Source organism: Pangasianodon hypophthalmus, chromosome 14 (assembly GCF_027358585.1).
Source record: "Pangasianodon hypophthalmus isolate fPanHyp1 chromosome 14, fPanHyp1.pri, whole genome shotgun sequence".
Classification (NCBI taxonomy): Eukaryota; Metazoa; Chordata; class Actinopteri; order Siluriformes; family Pangasiidae; genus Pangasianodon; species Pangasianodon hypophthalmus.
The window spans coordinates 19,969,291-19,991,054 of record NC_069723.1 but is presented as its reverse complement, the minus strand read 5'-3'; the positions used below and the strand labels follow the sequence as shown (position 1 = coordinate 19,991,054).

The 21,764-nt window shown below is 38.3% G+C and overlaps 1 protein-coding gene across 2 annotated transcripts in view; it reads right to left on the bottom strand.

Moving 5' to 3' along the window:
• The window catches only part of b3glcta (beta 3-glucosyltransferase a), a 128,067-nt gene that overhangs the window by 61,682 nt on the left and 44,621 nt on the right, over positions 1-21,764 (bottom strand). For both annotated transcript variants that reach the window (XM_053239497.1, XM_026935148.3), the window contains exon 4: positions 6,876-6,985. In XM_053239497.1, coding sequence (XP_053095472.1) covers positions 6,876-6,985 — 110 coding nt within the window. The remainder of the gene's footprint in view (positions 1-6,875; positions 6,986-21,764) is intronic.

Sequence of the window (21,764 nt, the reverse complement as noted above, 5' to 3'; positions counted from 1 at the left end):
AGTACATTATGACAAGGTTATCTTTTCTGTGTTATTAAACCTCCTAGCAACATGCCTCATATATTTAAAAAAATGTGATGATCTATCATTTAATCCGCATTCACCTGTAGTAGATCCAAGAGATCTACACTGTCTGGCGAAAGTTTTTGAACCCGTAAATTTATTACAGTTTAATCACTATTACTGCCACAGACCTAACAAAGTGATACAGAATAGCAATTAAATAAGGAGAACTAAATCTTTGTGGAACTTATTAACCGCTCGCTCTCAGACAGATCCTAATGAGACTCTAAATGAACGCTGTATTAAAAGGCAGGCACGCTTGGAGTGTAAAGTCGTTAAGACTACAGATAAAAGACTTAGGCATGGTGCTAGAATTAACCGTAAAACATTTTGGATTTTTTCCGATTAGATTAGATTTTGGTTCCAATAAAATCATTTCTAACATTTATTGAAACAACAATACACATTTCTCAATTATATCCATTTCTTGGCTGGATTTTTCAGAAGTTAAAGTATTTCTAATAAGTCCATTTGAAGAAAAATGCTAAGCTATACAGAAACTTTCAAAAATATTCCTCCCCTCTGGATTTGATCAGATTTGTCTGAATAACAAATAACAAATAGACATATTCTTCCTGTCAATATTTTTTATTGCAAACTCATGTTCTCTTAAAGTGAACTTTCAAAGTTGAAATGAAGTATTGATCAGCAAGTATTTCAAAGAAAATCCCAAACTGAAAAATGCTGCTTGCGTAAGTATTTCACAACTCAGGTTCCGGAAACTCCAGATGAAAGATATTGTCTTAACAAGGACACAGCTGACTTATAATTAGCCTTCACCAGTGAAATATTACAACTCATTTTCTGGATGAAAAACACCTCAGTTGAACTGTCATTGAAGTCTGAAGGAAAGGAGTGAAAATGAAGATAAGGTAATAGAATTTCATAACATAGGCATAGAGTGTAAAATTATATCTAAGAGTTTGGATGTCCCAGTAAGCATTGTTTGATAAATAGTGAGGAATTGGAAGCAGCATCACACAACCCAAGCACTACCTAGACAAGGCCTTCCCTCAAAACTCAGCACAAGAACAAAACAAAGACTGGTGAGGGAAGCAACAGTGAGGCCAACAGTCACTCTGAAGGAGTTACAGAGTAAAGGCGACTGTTCAGTAGCCAAGTCAAAGTTCAGATCTGAACCCCATTAAGAATCTGTGGCACGCTTTGAAAATCACTGTGAACAAACAACATCCAACCAACCTCAAGAACCTGGAGCATATCTGCCAGGAAGAATCACCTCCAAACAGCGTGCAAGGCTGGCAGGAACCTTCCCCGACAGACTTAAAGCTGTTAGTGCAGCAAAAGGTGTTTCTACAAAGTACTAGACTGAAGGGGTTGAATACTTATGCAGGCAACACTTTTCAGCTTTTATTTTTTTAAGATCTGCTGATACATAATTAATTTATCTTTGAAATTTTACTTTATTAACATGTTGGTTTACATTAAAAATCCCGTCTGGAACAGTCTAAGTGTCATGTGTAATCCAATGGAATCTGATGACTTTTAATCGGGTTGAATACTTTTGCAAGGAACTGTATTGCCTTCAGAAACTTTTGACTGGAAGTGTAGATCTTTAATTATATCATATGACTGAGATTTAATGAAGTCCTGTTTTCTTCCTGACCAGCACTGTATGGCTGTGTCAGAGCTCATACTGATCGAGAGCAGCATCTACTCGGCAATGTAAACAACTCCTGAACAGCTCTAGAGCTAGAAAAGTAGGTGGGAATGACGGAGCAAAGCTTCCACAATGCTTCTGTTTTCATACGAGCCATGAGTCATTGTGTTGGTGTATTTTGTACATATTTCTAGCGACACAGTGGTCACAGAAAAGGGAAAATAAAGTTAGACTGCAGTGTGTGTGCACTCCACTGCTATTTCCCTCCGTTTGCTAGTTTAAAAAAAAAACAAAAAACACTACACTGATCAGAAGAGCACAGCATTACAACATGCATGAACAGCACTCATCTTGTCTGATTAATAAAAAGGAATTAAAGGAATAGTTTTTGCCTACTATCACACAGTGGAGCCGGCTCATTAAACATTTAGGTTTGTGAGTTTTGCCGGTGAAGCTTGGCAAGATCAGAATAACTTTGTCATAGTTTAGATTTATACAAACACAGAGTAGTTAGCTGTTACTTTCAACGAAACGCCTTTTCACACATTCGTTTCAACAGCAGCTAAACAGGAAGATTGGGAGGTTATGTTTACACAAATACGGTTTAAAATCTCATGTGACAGTGTCGCGACAGTGACGCCAGCAACGCTCACCCCCGTGTCGCACCGAGAGCCCTCACCCCCAGCACCTACGGGAAAGTCTCCCCAATCCCCATCCCCCCACCCCCCGCTGACCCGCACCTCTACGCCCGACCCTCCCTAGCGCACCCAGCATAGCCCTTTGCTCCTGGAAACAGCACCACATGCACTTTTTTCACTTGTCCCTCCCACCTGTCCCTCACTTAAAGAAATAAACACCCTCTTGTCTCACAAGTCCAGTGTCTGCCTGGGTCTGTGTTCTGTCTGCCGCTTCTGCAAGTCACTACGCTCAGATTGATTGATTCAGTCGTACACGTTTTCACATTTGTACGACTGATGTCATTTCTGTAGAGTTCTAAGTTAATCTTATCTTGCCTCATCATCAGCAAAGCGCCAAAACCCTAATTAAAAAAAAAAAAAAAAAAAAAAAAAAAAACACCCTCTGACTATCTGCTATTAATGCCTGGAAATGGCTATCCTGTTAATGCCTTTGGGCCTCCATGAAACAATGAAAAAAAAAGTCTTAGAACCACCTCTACCACTACCACATATTAACCACTATACTAAAAATTATACTCAGATGACGTTTCACACATGCTGAGGCACAAAGATGCTGAGTCAGCAGGAAAGAAGTCACTTTGGTTTCACTGGTTGGGGTAAATAGCTAATGGTTAATTTGGAGATGGCTAAATCTAGAGATTGGTATGTGGGTAGACCCGACGTTATCTTTACCAAATATAGTCCTGTTCAATTCAAATCAGCCACAAGAAAACGGCAGAAGAAATTTGGTCATGCCAATGATAAATTCAGCACAGAAGCTACAGCTATTAGTAAGAAGCTAATTCTGAAAATAAGCTAACAGGGGTTTTAACTAGAATGGCTTTTTGCAGCTTTATGAATAAGAATTAGGAAGAAGAATAACATTTATCGTATCATTTCACAAAAAAGAGCGTCTGTTTTGGTCAAAATAATTACAATGCAAACATTTCACTGAGTAGCGTCTTACATAGCAAAGGACAAGGGAAAGATTCTGTCCAATCAAAGACACAGAATGGACCCTGTGCTACTCTAAGCAGACCTTTAGCTTCAGAGTTAGCATAAGTGCTATTGATTACACAATATTAACCAGGGCTTAGAACTTATCAGAGCCATCATCTGAAAGCAAGTCAGCGGAGAAGATATTTCTCTTAAGCTGACATCACTGATCTTCTTCTGACATCTCGTCAAGAACGTCTGCCCTGCAAACTTAGCAACTAAACTCTCGTTGCACTTATTAGTCATCAAACAATGCCTCCAACAAGGCCAGGGAGCTGACAGGGGGAAATTACAGAGCCAGACGGTGGGTGACAGATCAAAATAAACCACCATTATATAACTCCATCATATTTTTTTAAAAAAAGAATGCTGTACACTCTGTTTTTAGGAATGGAGAAACATATAACGCTAAACAGAAAATAAATGCAGAGGAAGATAGAAGGTGGTTAATCTGGTTCAGACTGGATCCGAGTTCTCTGAAGTGGAACCTGGTGTTTTCTATAACTTGGCTTTCTTAGAGTTTTAGTGCAACGAATCATACAGAGGTTAGTCAGGACACTGCTGAACATGTGGCACTATCAGGTGGAAGGGTTGAAGATATAAAAATAGATAGGTGATGTTCCATTAAACACTCAAGGACCATCTCAAACAGGAGGCCTTGGTACAGAATACCACACCACGCAGTGCAATTTTTCATTGTAACTCTACAAAATATGATGTAAAATACAGCTTTAAACACACATTTTTAGCATCGCTTTCTTAGAAACTACAAAAAAAGTTGGCATTTAGGTTTCTACAGTGAACCTTCATACACAATGCTTTTCAATAATGATCATTTATACAGCATTAAGTTCCGGTCCATTAATTTGATTGGTCGAGTGGCATTCCAAGAGTGTCTATATTTCCTATAACCACACTGAGATGTTTCACCGTGTGTATCACTCCACTCGTCTGTGTTAGCCATGTAAAATTCCACTTCCTAGTTACTACAGTAGTGTTAGCGACATCATCAGTGGACATGGCAAACAGTACATTTCAGGAATATAACTTTTGATATGAATGCTCCTCAGATGAAGATGAGAAGGAAAAAAGGACTCCAATTTAACGAGAATGTGAGTGAGCTTCTTTGGGATCTATTTCAGACAGCAGAGCAAAAATAAAGAGAACGTTTGGCCATTTTGTGTCCGAAATGATCCGAAATAATTACTTGATATTAATTTCTTGTTTATAGAACTGTTGTATAAAAGCACTACTGCACCGCAATCCTGTGGTTATACTGAATATCGGAACGGCTGTGATTTGGCTGTAGGCACGAGACCTCATATTCAATATAACTGCGCTCTTGCTCGTGTGATATTGCTTAATCAGCACATTGAGGTGAAAGAAGCATTAACTAGACCTTGAAATTACAGTCTGGATTTATAAAGAAGCATGAAATAACATATTTTTGAATCTCTCTTCTAGATTTAAAATGAATTATCAAAGCATAGAACAACGTGCAACGACTGGCTGCCACAGACTTGCTTCCTTACAATGAAGAACATGAGCTCGATCAGGTGAGCGTAGTACTGACTGCTTAACTACAGATACATTTTACCCACATGGCAACATCTCAAACTCATCATTATCCCATAACTGTCAGGGTCCAACGGGAATTTCATATGTAGATACCTAGCTTGTGCATTTAGATAAATGAAAAATAAATCTAAAATTAATTAACGGAGTTCTTACAAGCAAGAGTGTAATAATTGTGACACAGTACGGAATATTGGGTTTAAATAATTTTTTAATTGTTTTAACGGATTAGCTGTGGTGTGTCAGGTTGTAATGGGCTAAATCTAATGTGAGGTATCAAGGACACATCCTTATTGATTAAAAATGAAAAAAAAAAGAATTAATGAGAAGCATGTTAGTGCTTTAACAATAACTGATGAGCAGCGTAGCAGATTTTCACCTTAATAACCTTGTTCAGTTTTTTCCAAATAAAAGCTGTAGTTTTTGCAAAAAAAAAAAAAAAAAAAAAAAAAGTGAAGAAAAAAAAATTTATTCATTAATTAAATTTTTTTAAAAAGGGACAGTGGAGACCACCTAAATGTCCTCACAAGGTCAAAACTGTCAAATATTGTTATTGTTGAGGTGACGTTTGACTGTCTAAGGATTTTTGATCTGACAGTTCCTCAGCCTCAGCTACATCACTACATGTACTGCAGGCGTCATATCTGACCGCTCCCTCATATGAGAGTAAAAACTTTTTTTCTTGCGTTCCCTGCTGCACACCTATGGTCTCAACCAGATGCATTGTGGGGAGGAAAAAAAAAAAAAATCACAAATGGCGCACCTCCTATTTCTTGCTGTCCTTGTGTCCATTTAGAACACATTCTGTTCATTATGAATAATGTATTCACATTTGGTTATACCCCTACCACACACACACACACACACACACACACACACACACACACACACACACACACACACACACACACACACACTTTTTATTTACTATCAGAGGAAATGGACCACCACTGGACCACCGCTGTGGCGATATTATCCGGAGGTGGTGAACCATTCTCAGCACAGCGGTAACGTTAACACACTGGTGTGTGTGGCATGGGTGAGTTGATCAGTATTCCTCGAGTCTGCGTTCAGTTTAGTTTGTCACTTTTATACACAAGCTGTGTACGAATGTCTGTGTAAAAAAAGAATGTTTAAAACAAAGAAAATCTATACAATACATATACACAAACAATCAACAAAATAACTACAAGATAGAAAATTAAAAACCTTGTGGATTATATAAATTCAGCAATGTTAAAAAATTAAAAAATTTCATTCATTCACCTTTTGTAAACACTTTATCCTTGACAGGGTCATGGTCGATTAGGAGTCTATCCCGGGAAATAAGAGGAATTTACCCTGAATCTTAGCTGGTAGCCAATTGTTTTTGGGAGGTGGGAGAAAACCAGAGACCCTCAGGATCGAACCCCTGCTGTGCCACCATACTGCTCAACATCTAATATTCACATCAAATATGTATGAAGCTGACATAATGCCACCAGGTGTGTGTGTGTGTGTGTGTGTGTGTGTGTGTGTGTGTTTTCAGGTCACTGCACTATGGTTCCTAAAGTGTCCTTATTAGGAGAACTCCTGCATAGTTGTTTTGATAGTTTATTTTGAGAAACGCTGGCTTTATGAAATGTAATGCTGTGCCAACTTGTGAGTTTGTGCAGAGCGAGATGTGTGAAGAGCTTTCAAAAAGTGAACTTGCCACTCAAAAACGCTTGTTAGCAACTATATCAAAATGTGAAGATCTGCAAGAAGATAACCCACATACTGCGTGAAAAGGCGAATAGGCTAAAAATAAAATAAAAAATAAACAAATAAACGAACGAATGAATGAATAAATAATAATAATAACAAGAAGAAGAAGAAGAAACAAACACACAAACAAATAAATGAATAGGAAAACACATATAGGAATATGGCAAGGACACACAGGCTGTGATTTAGAGTGAGTGTACCTCCTGGAGCGCTTCAGCCTGTGAAAGCAGATCTGCTCGGAGTCTCTGTGCTCGCTGAGCATGGAAGGAGTTCCTCTGGCTCTGGATGACAAACACCACTTCCTTCAGGTCTGCAAACACAAGCATGATTTGTGTTACCTTTGTGTACAGTTAGGCACGTGCATTATTTCACCCTTGTATGTAGATCATCAGGTAGAAAAAAAAAACAGTTACAACTGCCATTTTTATATTTGATTTGTTGGGATGCCATTTCTTTTGTTTAGTGGTTTTGTCTTATTGTTTGTCATTGAAGAGTTTATTCTGTGTTTGTCAGCATAATAAGAAAGTAATATAATTCACCTTCACTGTTTTTTCTGGTACAGTTGAGTGAAAAACCTGATGGAGCCAACATGACATTTCACATAAGTCTAGAAGTTGTTTTTTTTTTCTTATTCTTCACTTTCTTAACATGAATCATGCAGACCAAACCATAAGTCACAGAGATATGACGCTTGTTCAAGACGAGCCCAGTCATGTCAAGTCAAGTGGCTTTATTGTCAATTCAACCGTATACAGCTAGTTAGTACAGAGTGAAACGAAACAGCGTTCCTCCAGGACCATGGTGCGACATAAAACAACACAGAACTACAAGAGACTACACATTTTTTACATAAAGTGCACGTGCAAACGTGTAAACAGCACAAGACAGGACAATGACTACCAAAACAGGACAATAGGCACAGTGAGATATAGTGCAGCGCCGACTAGTGCACAGTTCTAGAGCCCAGTCAGCCTAATGGTGGCGCTATAGCACAGCATTTTACGTTTTCGCCCATATCTCAAGAACACTGAAGCGTAGAGACAAAATAATTTTTTCTCCCAATTCCTTTATTGTGCCAATCTTGAAAGTGGACTTCAAATAATGACTGGGTTACCTCAAAAACATGGCTGCTATCAGCCAAGCAGATCTGAGCAGGCATTTCACATGGTTCCTCTTGTGTTCATCTTGGATGTGTCTTTGTGTCTATGCTCCCTCCGTAACACACTGCTATTTTGGTATCTTTGTCCCCTTCTGCAGCTCTGTGAAAGGTCAGTGTTTCAGTTCTAGGTCTTGTAGGAGCTGTTTTCCTGAATCCCACTGACTCCTGACTCCTCTCAGCAACCTACTTGAGAGTTTGAGTCTGTTTGAACTTTTCATGCCTTAATTAAGAAAGAACTACATGAATATGTGTTTTAAGTTAGATGTTCAAGTTAACTCTTCACGTTAATTAGCTAGAGCATGTCAAAACTTTAGAATTTCATCAAGCTGTGGTGTAATGGGTTTTCATAGCAAATTTTTTACTTTTTTCTTTTCTTCTCTACTCGGAAACCAGAGGGTCATAAAACATTTGCACTCAATTTTTTTTTAAGTCCTTAGATGCATAGATTCAGTGCATTTCTCCAAATAGGTCATAACACACCACATCATGCAGAATAAGCACATATTGTTCACTTGGTAATGCAACCGCCTCCTCCAGACAGCAGACTGAGAGAAACTGGGATCACAATCCAGTCCAGAATATATTCCACCCACCTTAAAGCACAGAACGCTGATGTAGAACCTGCTCCATCACCCATCACTAAACTCCCCTGTTGTCAGGACGTAATATTACAATAAGGATTCTGAAATACGCTCATATTAATGACTGCGCTTAATTAACATCCCACTGTACTGTAATACACCTTTTTTATCTGTTAAACTATAAAGTCAAAATGAACTAAACATCACAGGACATGTAATGCTGCTTTAATTTATGCTGTAAAAAAACACAGTGTAGCAAAGTGTCTTGGTCAGCAAGTATAAACAGGCAAAACTGCTGAACAAGCACGCAGCAATTACACCTGTGCAGACAGAGCTGAACGACACGACTAAACTGAGCCTCAAGGCAAAACATCACTTCATGCTCTGTCAATACTACAGGTCCTGAGATGATACAATGTGCCTCTGGATATAGCTTCTAAAGTACCAACGTTACACTTAAAATAGCCAGCAATACAACAGAATAGGATTTATTTGTGCCTTATGGTAGTGTAACACAATGCCATTATCCGTATTTGTTGAGCACTGTTTCTGTATCAAAACAGGAAGTGGGCATGGTATAGTGTCTCATGCTTCAGTGTTAACTTGTTTCCCATGAAAAGAAGAAAAGTGTGTCCACCTTTTTCTGTGTCCAAGCATTTCTAGCTAGATTTGATTCTTTAGCCTTATCCGGATTGGATTTGTATATCAGGGAGACGTCGGTAATAAATATTCTACACGTAACCTCATTGTTAAAAATCTTGCATCCAGACACCAATAAAACGACCACAGGAGGAGCGAGTTTCTAGTGGGTTGAATTTTCTAGGAACCCAGATGTTTGCGTCACATGGTCATATGATTACTCTCTATTCAACATGGCGTCCAAGTGGTCGAAGAGATGCTGGCTCTTATTTCAGGCTGGGGTGACACAAAGTTTCAGAAACAGTTTGAAAATACAATAAAACATTATTCACAAACTATACAAGAAGCATCATTTTTTTGTTTCGTGATTCGGTAAGTGTTTAATATCTGGAGGAGGGTCAGTGATATGTGCACTCTGAGATACAGCAAGTAGCAGCAATACAACAAGAAGCAGCAGTCAAGCTTTTTTTTTTTTTTTTTTTTTTTTTTTTTTTTTTTACAATGTAGGTTGTCATCTGCATTGAAAATCACAGACGTGCATCCGACTAAAATGATCAGACCACTGCTAAGCTTGGTGAAAAACACTGTAGGTAATTTGGCCTGTATTTTTTTTTTTTTCCAGAGAAAACCTGAGAAAAAACACAGACATGGCCGAACCAGATGTAAATAAAGTCACAAAGGAGCACCTGGAAAATAGGAAATTACCCCATGCAAATGTAATCCTGCCTCTTACAGGGCTTTCTGTGAGGTATTTGAGATGTAGCTGGGTTGGCAATTTTGACAAAAATGTATTACCTGTATTACTATGATATGACAATAGTCAGAAGACGACACACAGAGACAAATCCATGACATTTCTCAAACGTCACAGCAGGCAAGGTAACCTTTAACTAAGCTTCATATTCAGTGCTCAACCAGTGCAGCAGTGAGATAATGATATAACCTTTTTCTATTGTGTTCTACTGATTATGCCACAAAAATGCAGGTTGGACTGAGTTTGAAGCTGGAATAAGCTGCTGTTAGTCATGTCATCACTGTTACTGGCATGAAGTCTTACCCTAAAAGGAGTGCCATTTGAACTGACATTTCAGTCATCAAGGTTCTAAACTGCATATGCATTTACGCTCATTAAAGATAAAACAAAAGGAATTTAGACAGAACTGTTACAGATGGAACAGTGCATCAAGACCAAGTTTCCACCAAATAATTACATACACGTGTGAGACAGATGTGTGATCCTAAGAGAAATTCACAACTAAACATAAGGGATGAAGTAAGTGTTAGTACTCAAGAGTGTATATACATCACCCCCAACAAAATGAGTCATAAACCATCTCAAAAGGCAACTGCACAGCAAAAGAGAACACACATGGATATACAAATACACTCACACACACTCAGAGGTATTTCTGTTTCAGTGCCAATGTGCTCTTAGAAGACCTGAGCGAATAAAGCTGGGCAATTCAGTTCACCGCCTGGATGGAATGTAGGCCCCGAGCTCATCAATATCAGCACTGTTGTGTTTAAGATGATTTAAAGTGTTAGCAACAATGTTGGTTCAAAGGCATACTTTACAATTTTTTAAAGATTGCTTTGGTAATGATGCTTTTGCAAAACAAGGCTCAGGGAAAAAATATGTGCTCTTCTGTGATGATAAATGTGATTATTCCATCTTTCCATCTTGTTTGTGTCCCTCTGATTTCAGCAAGACTGCAATTGGAATGGGAATTTGTTTTCTACAACCCAGCTTGTAATGTAAACACATTCATTAAAATATACGAACAGAACAAAAAAGACACACATTGCAAAAATACCCTGTGCTCTACAGAGACACTCCATCACTATGACAGTGAACATCAGAACTGATACTGAACTATAAACGACATCATTATTTACAAGTGTGCATGATAGAATATACTAGTTCTAATGAGAGTTCTTTATTCAGGAAATTATTATAACAGTTCTAGTGTATCCCCCTATTTAAACAATTAAAAGCATCTGGTAGAGAATTATGCCTACTGCGGATCAATATAAGTCTATTAGCAGAGTATGATGACTTCTTTTCCTGAGTCTAAATCGATGTCGTAAAAACAGAGACAAATTGGAAGTCGTGGCTAGTGAGCCATGCCATATCTAAGTACCCACACTGAATTTGGTTCGTTTTTTCTCATCCACATACCATGTGACCCAAGTCAGGACATACAGACCTTTGACTGGCAAATGAATGATTCTAACAGTGTCCTTGGACAGAATTCCTTTTCTACCAGAATCTCAAATAATAGTGTAGTTAGTTTCTTTCGATTTTTTTCTTTTTCTTTGGGCAGCTTTAAGAGGCATGATAACACTTCACTTCTTAACAACTTCTTTTTACCCACAGTAAGTTTTTTTTTCTCCCCAACCATCTTCAAGTCAAATTGTTTACTATTCACTTTTTCTGCTCCCTCCGTAGGGTATAACCTAATGACCCTGTACAACATACCTAGTGTACTCCTTGCAAAGTACAACCACATTTTACACATATTTCCATTTCTATTTAAAATATTTATATTTCATTCACACTTCTCTGTACTTTGACTACAGATTAAAGATGTTTGAGTGTGCATGCATCCATTAAAATAAATTCACTGTCTCATGCTTAATAATTCACTATGTGGGAGACCAAGCATGCAGCAGCACACATATTGTAATGTCAAACAAGATTTATGACTTATGACTGGTTTTATTTAAAAAAAAAAAAAAAATCCATCATAAGAAAAAAAAGGAAATAAATTCAGATAGCATCATCAGGTAATAGATTATTAAAACAGTAGGGTACAAAAGCCTGAGTCCACAATCAGCGTCTGACAGGTATGCAATTCAATCTCAGCTGCCACGTATCATTCCACCACCAAATACTATCTGGTCCTATAGTGGTCCTGTTTTACTGATGGATGAGGTAGAGAGGTTCTCACAAACTGTGCATAGCAATGAACTACAGGTAGTAACTGTATACGTACCAAAGACTACCTATATGGCAGGTGTATCTGAAAAAATGGCAGATTCATGTTTTTAATTAATAGTCAGGTAAAAACCAGTTCCTAGCAATGAGTATTCTTCAAACACAGTGCATTTCCTAAGGACATTACGACACACTGCTGCCAGGAAGGGGGTATCTTAATACAGCATCCTAATGCGAAGTGCACCTAAAGTTCACCTTTAAAAAAAAAAACCCTTTATTACTCTCCTAAAGCTGATCACACCCACACACAGATGAATCTATTCCCAAGTGACCTGTTACATCAAGAAACGTTAACACCACTCTCACGACAAAACTCTTGGCCAGAGAAATTCTTTTAATAACAAACTTTTTTACACGGGCGCTCTGCCAGTGCACCATTACAAGTTTTAATTAGGCGCTTTAAGCTTTTAAGCAGAGGGGTGAAAAAAATAACAGTCATCAAGAAGTGAGCAATGTGCTTCATAAATTCTGATGAAGCAGCAGGAGCTCTTGATTTTTTTTTTTTTAAGGGCTGTGAAATGAGGCTCATTTTTCACGACACAAACAGGGCAAAGCAAGTGGAGGGAGGACAGCCTGAAGATCTTGCTTTCACAGAGCAGAAAGCGTGTGTATGTGTGTGTGTGTGTGTGTGTATGTGTGTGAAATGGAGAGAGATAGAGAGCAAACGGGAAGGAGGAAAGATTTTTACATGCAGGATGAGATGCTTGAATAAAGACCCTGACCTCTCTTACCATGCATAAGAGGGGTCAGAGGTCATGTGATAGTAGTGTTCAGAACAATAGTTAAACATGAGTAGCCTATTAAAGAAGCAGTTTGCAATTTTCAGACACATTCTCTTGCCCAAAACTTTGACCTTGCCCCCTCTGTTGAATGATTCCAACGGGAAGTGGAGCTTATATAAAGGCCAGAAAAATGTAGAAAGAGGAAATGAAAGGAAAAAAAGTCGATTATCAAGAGTTATTCATGTTATCATTTGTTAGGGGTGTAATGATTTATTAGGTTCTATATAAATCAATTACAAATCCTCCCAATGCAACATCAATGTTATAACAGATAGATAGATAGATAGATAGATAGATAGACAGTCAATAAAATTGGAACATTGTTCAAACATCAATTTTACACAAATGTTAAAAAGAGAATTATTGTACATTTATTTTAAAAAGATATCTATAATATTTTTAAATATTTAATGCATTATGAGCTCATAAAAGTAGACTGAATTGCTGAAATGACTTGATTTAATTCATTGTTTTCCCAAAGATTCACAACCCAATCATATATATATAAAGTTTAAAAAAATGTTGCTCTAATTCCAAAAAGACTATCCATACACTTTCAAGAGGGAACGTGTCCTCATAACACAAAGTGTTAATTGAGGTGTGGAAGACATCAGAGTGAGGAAAGACACTTTCAGTGCAGGTTAGAATCCTTAATTACAGAGCACAACCCCTCTGACCTGACACTGGCCATGCTGCGATAGCAATTTAATGGCAGTGTAATTCCATCCATCCATCAATTGTCTGTACTGCTTAGGGTCACGGGGAGCCTGGGGCCTTTCTCAGGAGACTTGGGGGCACAAGGCAGGGGGACATCCTGGATGGGGTGACAACCCATCACAGGGCACAATCGCACACATACTCACACACCCATTCACTCAATATGGACAATTTAGAGATGCCAATCAGCCTAAAATGCAGGTCTTTGGACTCGGGGAGAGAACCGGAGTACCCAGAGGAAGCCCCTGAAGCACGGGGAGAACATGCAAACTCCTCACACACATGTCGGAGGTGGGAATCGAACCCCCAACCGCAGAGGTGTGATGCAAATGTACTAACCATTAAGCCACTGTGCCCCTGGCAGTGTAATTTTTATTATTATATTTTATTTATTATATAGGAAGTATTGTGTCATTGTCTATCGCTGCACTGACAGATGTGCATGGTCTCACACTCAGACGGAATTACCTCCTGAAGCTTTCTTGGTCAAAGAGATGTGCCTGATGTGGAACAGAGGAAACGTATGCCCTTTAGCCACATCCCCACCCGCTGCTTTCATCCACCTCTATATGTCCTTCTCTTGTGCCAGGGTGAGTGTGTGTGTGCGTGCATATATATGGGTATATCTGAGAAAAAGAAGGTGTGTGGGAAAGTGTGTGGGGGTTTATATTAATCTCCAGGACTGCATTCTGCTCAGACATCTACCTCATGGAAATAAAAATCATCACTCACACAAGGGAAATGCATTGATAAAATATAATAGAGACTGTAATTAAGAGCCTTGCAATCAATTTGGTTTTGAGCCCAGGTGAATTATTCAATGTAATTTGTCCTTGTATGTGTGAGAGAGAGAATGAACAGTTTAAGAAATGCATAAATAAGAACAAGACTCAGCAAGTCTAGCATTTTATAGCACACTTGCACCTAATGGTGGTATATGGTTCAGCTTGGCTCTGTAAATTAACCGTGATGCCACATTTTGTGTGTATTTCCACTTCCAAGTGACGCATGCCATATCCAAGTATCCGAGCTGGCAAGTACCATGTGAACCGAGTCAGGACATTATGTGTAGAGCTAAAAATACACACATCATTTTGATTTCTTTGGGAAGAAACCCTTTTCATGTTTTCTTCCATAGTAGTGTAGTTATTGCTTGACAGGGTTTCTTTCCTTTTCTTTTTTGGCTGGTATGCAGTCAGGGCTATATCTGTGGTGTGCTGCATCCCACAATGCAAAACTGTCACTTTAGTGAAGAAAGTAAGTTTTTTTTTTCATCTAAATGATGCAAATATAAGTAAGTAAATAGATAGAGTGATGAATAAATAAAGAGATTGATAAAAACAATGACAATGTTTCTTATTAATTATTATTATATTATAAATATAGTACATACTAATTATTAGTATTAATTAGTATTATGTAATATTTCATTCAGTGACATAAATGAATATCTATTTATGCTTAATGTGATATTACTGGATTGACAGGTGCAAAAGTTTGTATCCCCCTTTTTGGTTTTTGGGCTGGAAAGTGGTACCTTCACATGTAAGTTATATATTTTCTCATATATTTTATATGGTTACAGTTTATCTAGAAAACAAAATTTCATGTTCACATAATGGGAAAACCTATAGAAATGTATTACCATACAAAATGTTGCATTCAGCTGTTCATGCACAATATAGTCCATTGAAGCAATTTTTGAATCATTTAAAGACTTTCATTTGCCTCACTCCATCATTTTTGGCTTTAACCAGCAAAACCGGATGTGTTAATGGGTAATTGTTTAAAAATGTAATTCTGAGAAAATAACTTCCACAATTTGACTGATACAGAGTTGCTATAGAATATAGTATACAATTTCAAGCACAGCATTTATACACTGTCTTTATTTAACTACAGCCTACAGCTAACATCTCACACACTCAGTGTTTTGGGACAATATATAAACAACATATTTGAAGAATACTGACTGTGTGTTTTATAATGTAATGGGACTTTAATATCATGAACATCTGTAAAAAGTGCTGAATGTAAATGTTGAGAAACTGTCTGTGTGTGTATGTGTGCACGTGTAAAGTCCATTATATATAGTATATGAGAGGAAATCTAAGAAATGGCGTGCATGTGTGTGTTTTTAATAATAATTTAATGTGAGTGTTGAGTAAGAATGTTGTTATACTATTTGGGAATGCGGAGTGAATTATAAATTGATTGTATGGCTATATCTGAGAAATACTGTGTGTTTATGACAGTATAGTGTGTATTATGTTCACCATAAATGCCAATAAAGTGTGCTGAATGTGATGTTTGTATGCTATTTAGGTCTGTGGAGCGTCAAAGGAATAATAAACAGGTGTGGGTTTCGACAGGCTTTAAGGCTTTATGTGCATTCAGTGCCTGTAGGTGTGTTGCCAGCTTTCTTTGCCTCAACAAAGCGATAGTTGCATGAAACCAGGGCTTGATTATCAGATTATCTGGATCTGTCATTGTCCCTCTAACACAGTCATTACGTCACTGCTTGGGAAAAAAAAAAAACTAATTAAGGCTGAGTTTAACTGCGCTTCCGCACTAATGGCTTTCGATTAATTATCGAACAGGGCGGGCAGAGGAACGCTCTTCCACTGTTAAAAGCCCCCATCAGTCCCGGTGATCAGCTTCGTACATTCTAAACATCCGCAACTAGCCAAAGCAGGCAAAGTAAGCAATCAATAAATCTACTGAATTATAGAGCGGACTTTCAGAGCAGAGCCTTGGCTGCCAAAGGCACCGTGGAGCATCTCACTGCTGAAACAGAGGAGGAGCTGTGTGATCGCTCCAAAGCCCTCTGGCCGAAAGATCCAATCACACTGGCACAGAGGGAGTAGCAGAGAAAGGTGGGCAACGAGGTCAACCCTGTGGGGCACATGATTTATTTATCTGCTTACACAGTGATGCAATTCCCTTCTCTCATACTGGTATTTAGCTTTTGTTTTTTTCTCAGGGTTGCAACCTAATAGAAAAGTACTGATAAACTCTATAAGGTACACATATGAAAGTCAACATTTAAACATTACAATGCAGTATTGTCTTTACCTTGAAGCCATACATGTCTCATACCTCATAGTATATATAAAAAAAATATAATATCGTATAGGTTTATAAGTGAATGAGCTGTAATCTAATACCATACCAAATCTTAACTATCAATTGTCTTAAAGAAGATGTAAGATTTGGAAATTTCACTCTATTACAAGCTGCATAAGGAAGAACACTTCTTAATCTGATGGTTTCGAAGGGCAAGTAATAGGGCTGTGTCCTAAATTACATTTGACACACTAAATAGGATGCCTAAATACAGTATAATAGGCACCACTTGTATACTGACACAGCAGTGACTCTTCATGAGGGTGTAATTATCTGCTATCATCATTGTAATCTCATTAATATAACTGAATTGAACTTTGAGAATTAAAAAAAAAAGCTGTGCATTTAATGTGACTCTCACAGCTGTTGAGAAGCGTGCTACGAGCAAAACCTCTCACCTTGAATAAGAGCTTGTTTTTGTTAGCTAGCATGCCACCATCTAACAGTCAGCTAGTCATGTGACATAACACTAACCAGAACACAACACTTTGTTGAAGAGGAAAATCTTTTCTGTGTTAAGGACTAAACTACTGCATTAAGAGCTTGACTACTGCACAATAGTTTAATAGTTACAGTTTATTATGTTTTCACTATTTTTAAAAACGTACTTATGCTTTCCAAAAAGTTTTTAGATCAGTCTCATCAGTGAGGTCTTTCAGTTCTGCTGCTTAGCTGCAAAAATAATTGGCTCCTTTTGCAGCCAAAAATCGATCTCTAAGTGGAGAAGAGTGCAACAGCAACCATTAGTTGCTCACACTGAATTTTATACCATAAACTTAGCAAAGCAAGGGGACATAAGTTCCATTTTCTTCAGACATGTACAGTACTGTGCAAAAGTCTTAGGCATGTGCTTAAGCAAATACTGCAGAAGATGCTTTTAAAAATAATGAAATTAAACTTTTCTACATATATATACATATACAGTGCCTTGCAGAAGTATTCACCCCCCTTTGCCTTCTTCCTATTTTGTTGTATTACAACCTGGAATTGAAATGGATTGATTTTCAAATGATTTACATTTGATTTACACAACATGCTTACAATTTCTGAGATGCAAAATATTTTTTATTGTGAAGCAAACAAAAAATAAGACCAAAAAACAGAAAACTTGGGTGTGCATAACTGTTCACCCCCTCAAAGTTAATACTTTGTAGAGCCACCTTTTGCAGTAATTACAGCTGCAAGTCTCTTTGGGTATGTCTGTATGAGCTTAGCACATCCTGCCACTGGGATTTTTACCCATTCTTCCAGGCAAAACTGCTCCAACTCCTTTAAGTTGGATGGGTTCCACTGGTGTACAGCAGTCTTTAAGTCAGACCACAGATTCTCTGTTGGATTGAGATCTGGGCTTTGACTGGGCCATCCCAACACATTGAAATGTTTCTCCCTAAACCAATTGAGTGTTGCTATAGCAGTGTGTTTAGGGTCATTGTCCTGCTGGAAGGTGAACCTCCTTCCCAGTCTCATCTCTTGTGCAGACTGAAACGGGTTTTCTTCAAGAATTGCCCTGTATTTAGCACCATCCATCACTCCTTCAATTCTGACCAGTTTCCCTGTACCTGCTGATGAAAAACACCCCCACAGCATGATACTGCCACCACCATGCTTCACTGTGGGGATGGTGTTCTGGATGTGATGAGAGGTGTTGGGTTTGCGCCAGACATAGCGTTTTCTTTTATGGCCAAAAAGTTCAATTTTAGTCTCATCTGACCACAGTACCTTCTTCTAGATGTTTGGGGAGTCTCCCACGTGTCTTTTGGCAAACTCAAGACGTTCTTTCTTGTTTTTTTCTTTAAGCAAGGGCTTCCTTCTGGCCACTCTTCCATAAAGCCCAGCTCTGTGGAGAGTACGGCTAATAGTGGTCCTATGGACAGACACTCCAGTCTTTGCTGTGAAGCTCTCCAGCTCCTTCAGGGTTATTGTTGGTCTTTTGGATGCTTCTCGAATTAATGCCCTCCTTGCTCGTTCTGTGAGTTTTGGTGGGCGGCCCTCTCTTGGCAGGTTTACTGTGGTGCCATATTCCTTCCACTTTGCTATGGTAAATTTAATGGTGCTTTGTGGGATTTTTTTGTAACACAACCCTGATTTATACTTTATATATATATAAAATGAAGAGAAGTAAACAGTAATAAACTATTAATATGCTAAGTCAATATAATATAAGTCAATATAAGTTCAGTCTTCCTTTTTTTTGTCTGAAATGTGGTCTGTTACGTAATATTTTGCTTTCTTTACTGAGACTCACACATTCATCTGTAACATTTCATTTAATTTAATCAACATTTAATAAAAGTAATGTTTTTTGTACTCAGTAATGCCGAAGTCATAACATCTATAAGACAATTTGTAGTAAAAGAAATGTGTATGTATGTATTGTTGGCTTTTGCTTTATTGGCTTGTATGCGGTTTGACCTTTCAGTCATTATTTTAGTCGTTGCAGCTGATCTGTTAGCAGGGTGATGATTTATCGTGTTTGTAGTAGAGTGATAGTTAAATGTTTTCTCAATGCACATCACCTTTTTTTTTCATTTTATATGGTCTCCAGGATTCCTGACAAGCCATGATGAAGATGAGCTTATCACGGGATTATTTCCATCTGTCTGCCTTTCAGTTTCTCTTTCTGTCCATCTTTGAGTTCTCTGTGTCCTTCTCTCTCCCTGTCAGATTATCCATCTTTCTCTCACAGTTTTTGGCCCTTTTTCTTATTTCTTTCCTTGCTTCTTGGTCTTTCTCCTCACCTGTCTACTCCCTTTTTTTGTTCCATATGCACTATTTAGTGCACTAAATAGAAAATGTTGCTATTTTCTAACAATGTCTTCTCAACGCCTTTAAGAATGCATTTGACAAAAGAAGAACGTATGGAAATCATTCTCATGTCTGGATCGGGAAGCTGTCGCAAGGTTGCAATGGACTTTAACAGGAAACATGTCAAGCACATCACACACGACACTGTTGCCAAACTTATTAACAAATTCAAAAAGACTGGAAGTGTTACGGACCAACCGAGAAGTGGACGTCCACGAACATCCACTGACGAAGGCACAATCGACATGGTGCTGGCGAACATAGTCCTTGTGTATGGATGTTTTTGGTACACTCCGTATAGTGCACTAAACAGGAAGCTTTGCTATTTTACATACTCTAACTTAAAGGTAAAATATCCAATAAGCTTCTGATACCACATCCAATACACTACATAGTGCACTAGATAGGGAGTTTTGCTATATTATAAGCCTTTCTGAGGTATTCAGTGCAGAATATGGAGCAACCTATTCACTAGATAGTGCACTAAACAGGAAGATTTGTTATTTTATATACAGTATATTCATGTCTGAGAGCATAGCCTACAATATCCAACAAACCCCCTATGTACTGTTTAGTGCACTACATAAGAAGTTTTGCTATTTTATAGACAATCGTGTCTGAAAGCAGTGTAAAAGATCCAGAAAACGTGTTAGTGCATGTTAGTGTCTAAACCATGTAGTTGAGGTGATGCAGAACACCCACAATGCACTTTGTAGTTTGTAGGGAATAGGGAGTAGGGCACATTTCAGAGACAGGGTCAGTCTTTCTTCCTACCTCTCTCGATCTGTCTCTCACGTCTCATTTCCTCACTCATGTTCTCTGTCTTTATGTTTCTGCCTTTCTCCCCTCTCTCTGCCCTTTCTCATCTTCTCTGTTTTTGTCTACCTGTCATTCTCCCTCCCTCTCCCTCTGTCTTATTCTCTCTGCTTTCTATCAATCTTGCACTCCTTCTGTTTGTCTCTCTCATGCTCACTTTTCAGTCTCTCTCTTCTCGTGTTGTCTGTTTCACTCTATCTGTCCATCTGTCTCTTGGTGGTCCTCGTTTCTCCTCTCTCAGTCTCTCTCTTACCCCCACACGCACTCTGTATTCTAGCAAAGAACTGCCTCTATAGATAAAAGCACTGAATCTATCCGCTCAGAGAGATGGATTGCTCTGAATGAGGCACAGGAGAATTGAGCTCCAGTCATCTGTGATGCTCTCCTCCATATAAAGCGTCTCCTTTCTCCTTCAGAGCGACGTCCTCTAACCCCCTCCCTTTTAATCCACACTCTTAGTCCTGCCATACGGCAACCTGGAAGAAAAGAGATATGTGTGTGTGTACTTATAAAGCAGACCCAGGATTTGGATACTGAGAGAAATGGAGATAAAGGGTTGAAGAGTCAATTGTATATTTACATGAGTGGAAAAAAAAAAGGGGTCGCATTCTTCCTGCTCAGCACAGTGACACCTGTTAGTTTTACTAAAAAGATGACAAACGGATGTGGGGTGAAAAGTACCATTGATAACTTGGTACCTCACACACTGATTTGATTTCGATTAATGTTGATTATCCCCAAATTCTAATAATAATAATAATAATAATTCAGCTCTTAATATAGTACGATCTTTTCTTTTTTATGTTTCCTTCTTATTTTTCAACCTTTTTAGGGCTCATTTTTCAGCATTTTTGTCATTTACCACGACAAAAGTTCACAATTTGACAAGATATAGGGTTTGATGCAGATGGGATCCATAACATGGATTCCATATACACTCTATGGCCAAAAGTATGTAGACACCTGACAATCACACCCATAAGGTCCAGGAAGACCCAAACTTGGTTTGCCAAGTTTGGAGTGGAAGAACTCAAGTGACCTGTACACAGCCCTGACCTCAAACCCACTGGACACCTTTGGGATGAACATCAGCCTGACATCACTAATGCTCTTGTAGCAAATCTTCATAGCCATGCTCCAGAATCTAGTGGAAATCCTTCCCAGCAAAGTGGAGGTTATTATAACAGCAAACGGGGACTAAATCTGGAATGGGATGCTCAACAAGCACATATGGATGTGATACTTTTGGCAACAGAGTGTATTAGAGGTCTGAATATTGAAGTTTGGGTCTATATTGATTTTTGATTTCTATATCCTATATCATGATTATCAATAATTGAAATCTGTGCACGCTCCTGCTCAGACAACTTTGGTGTGAGTAGTGTGAACTCAGTTTAACACAAGAGGCATCCACTTTTTTTTTTTTAATAACAGTTGGCACAACTCACACGTGATGTTGCTTGCTG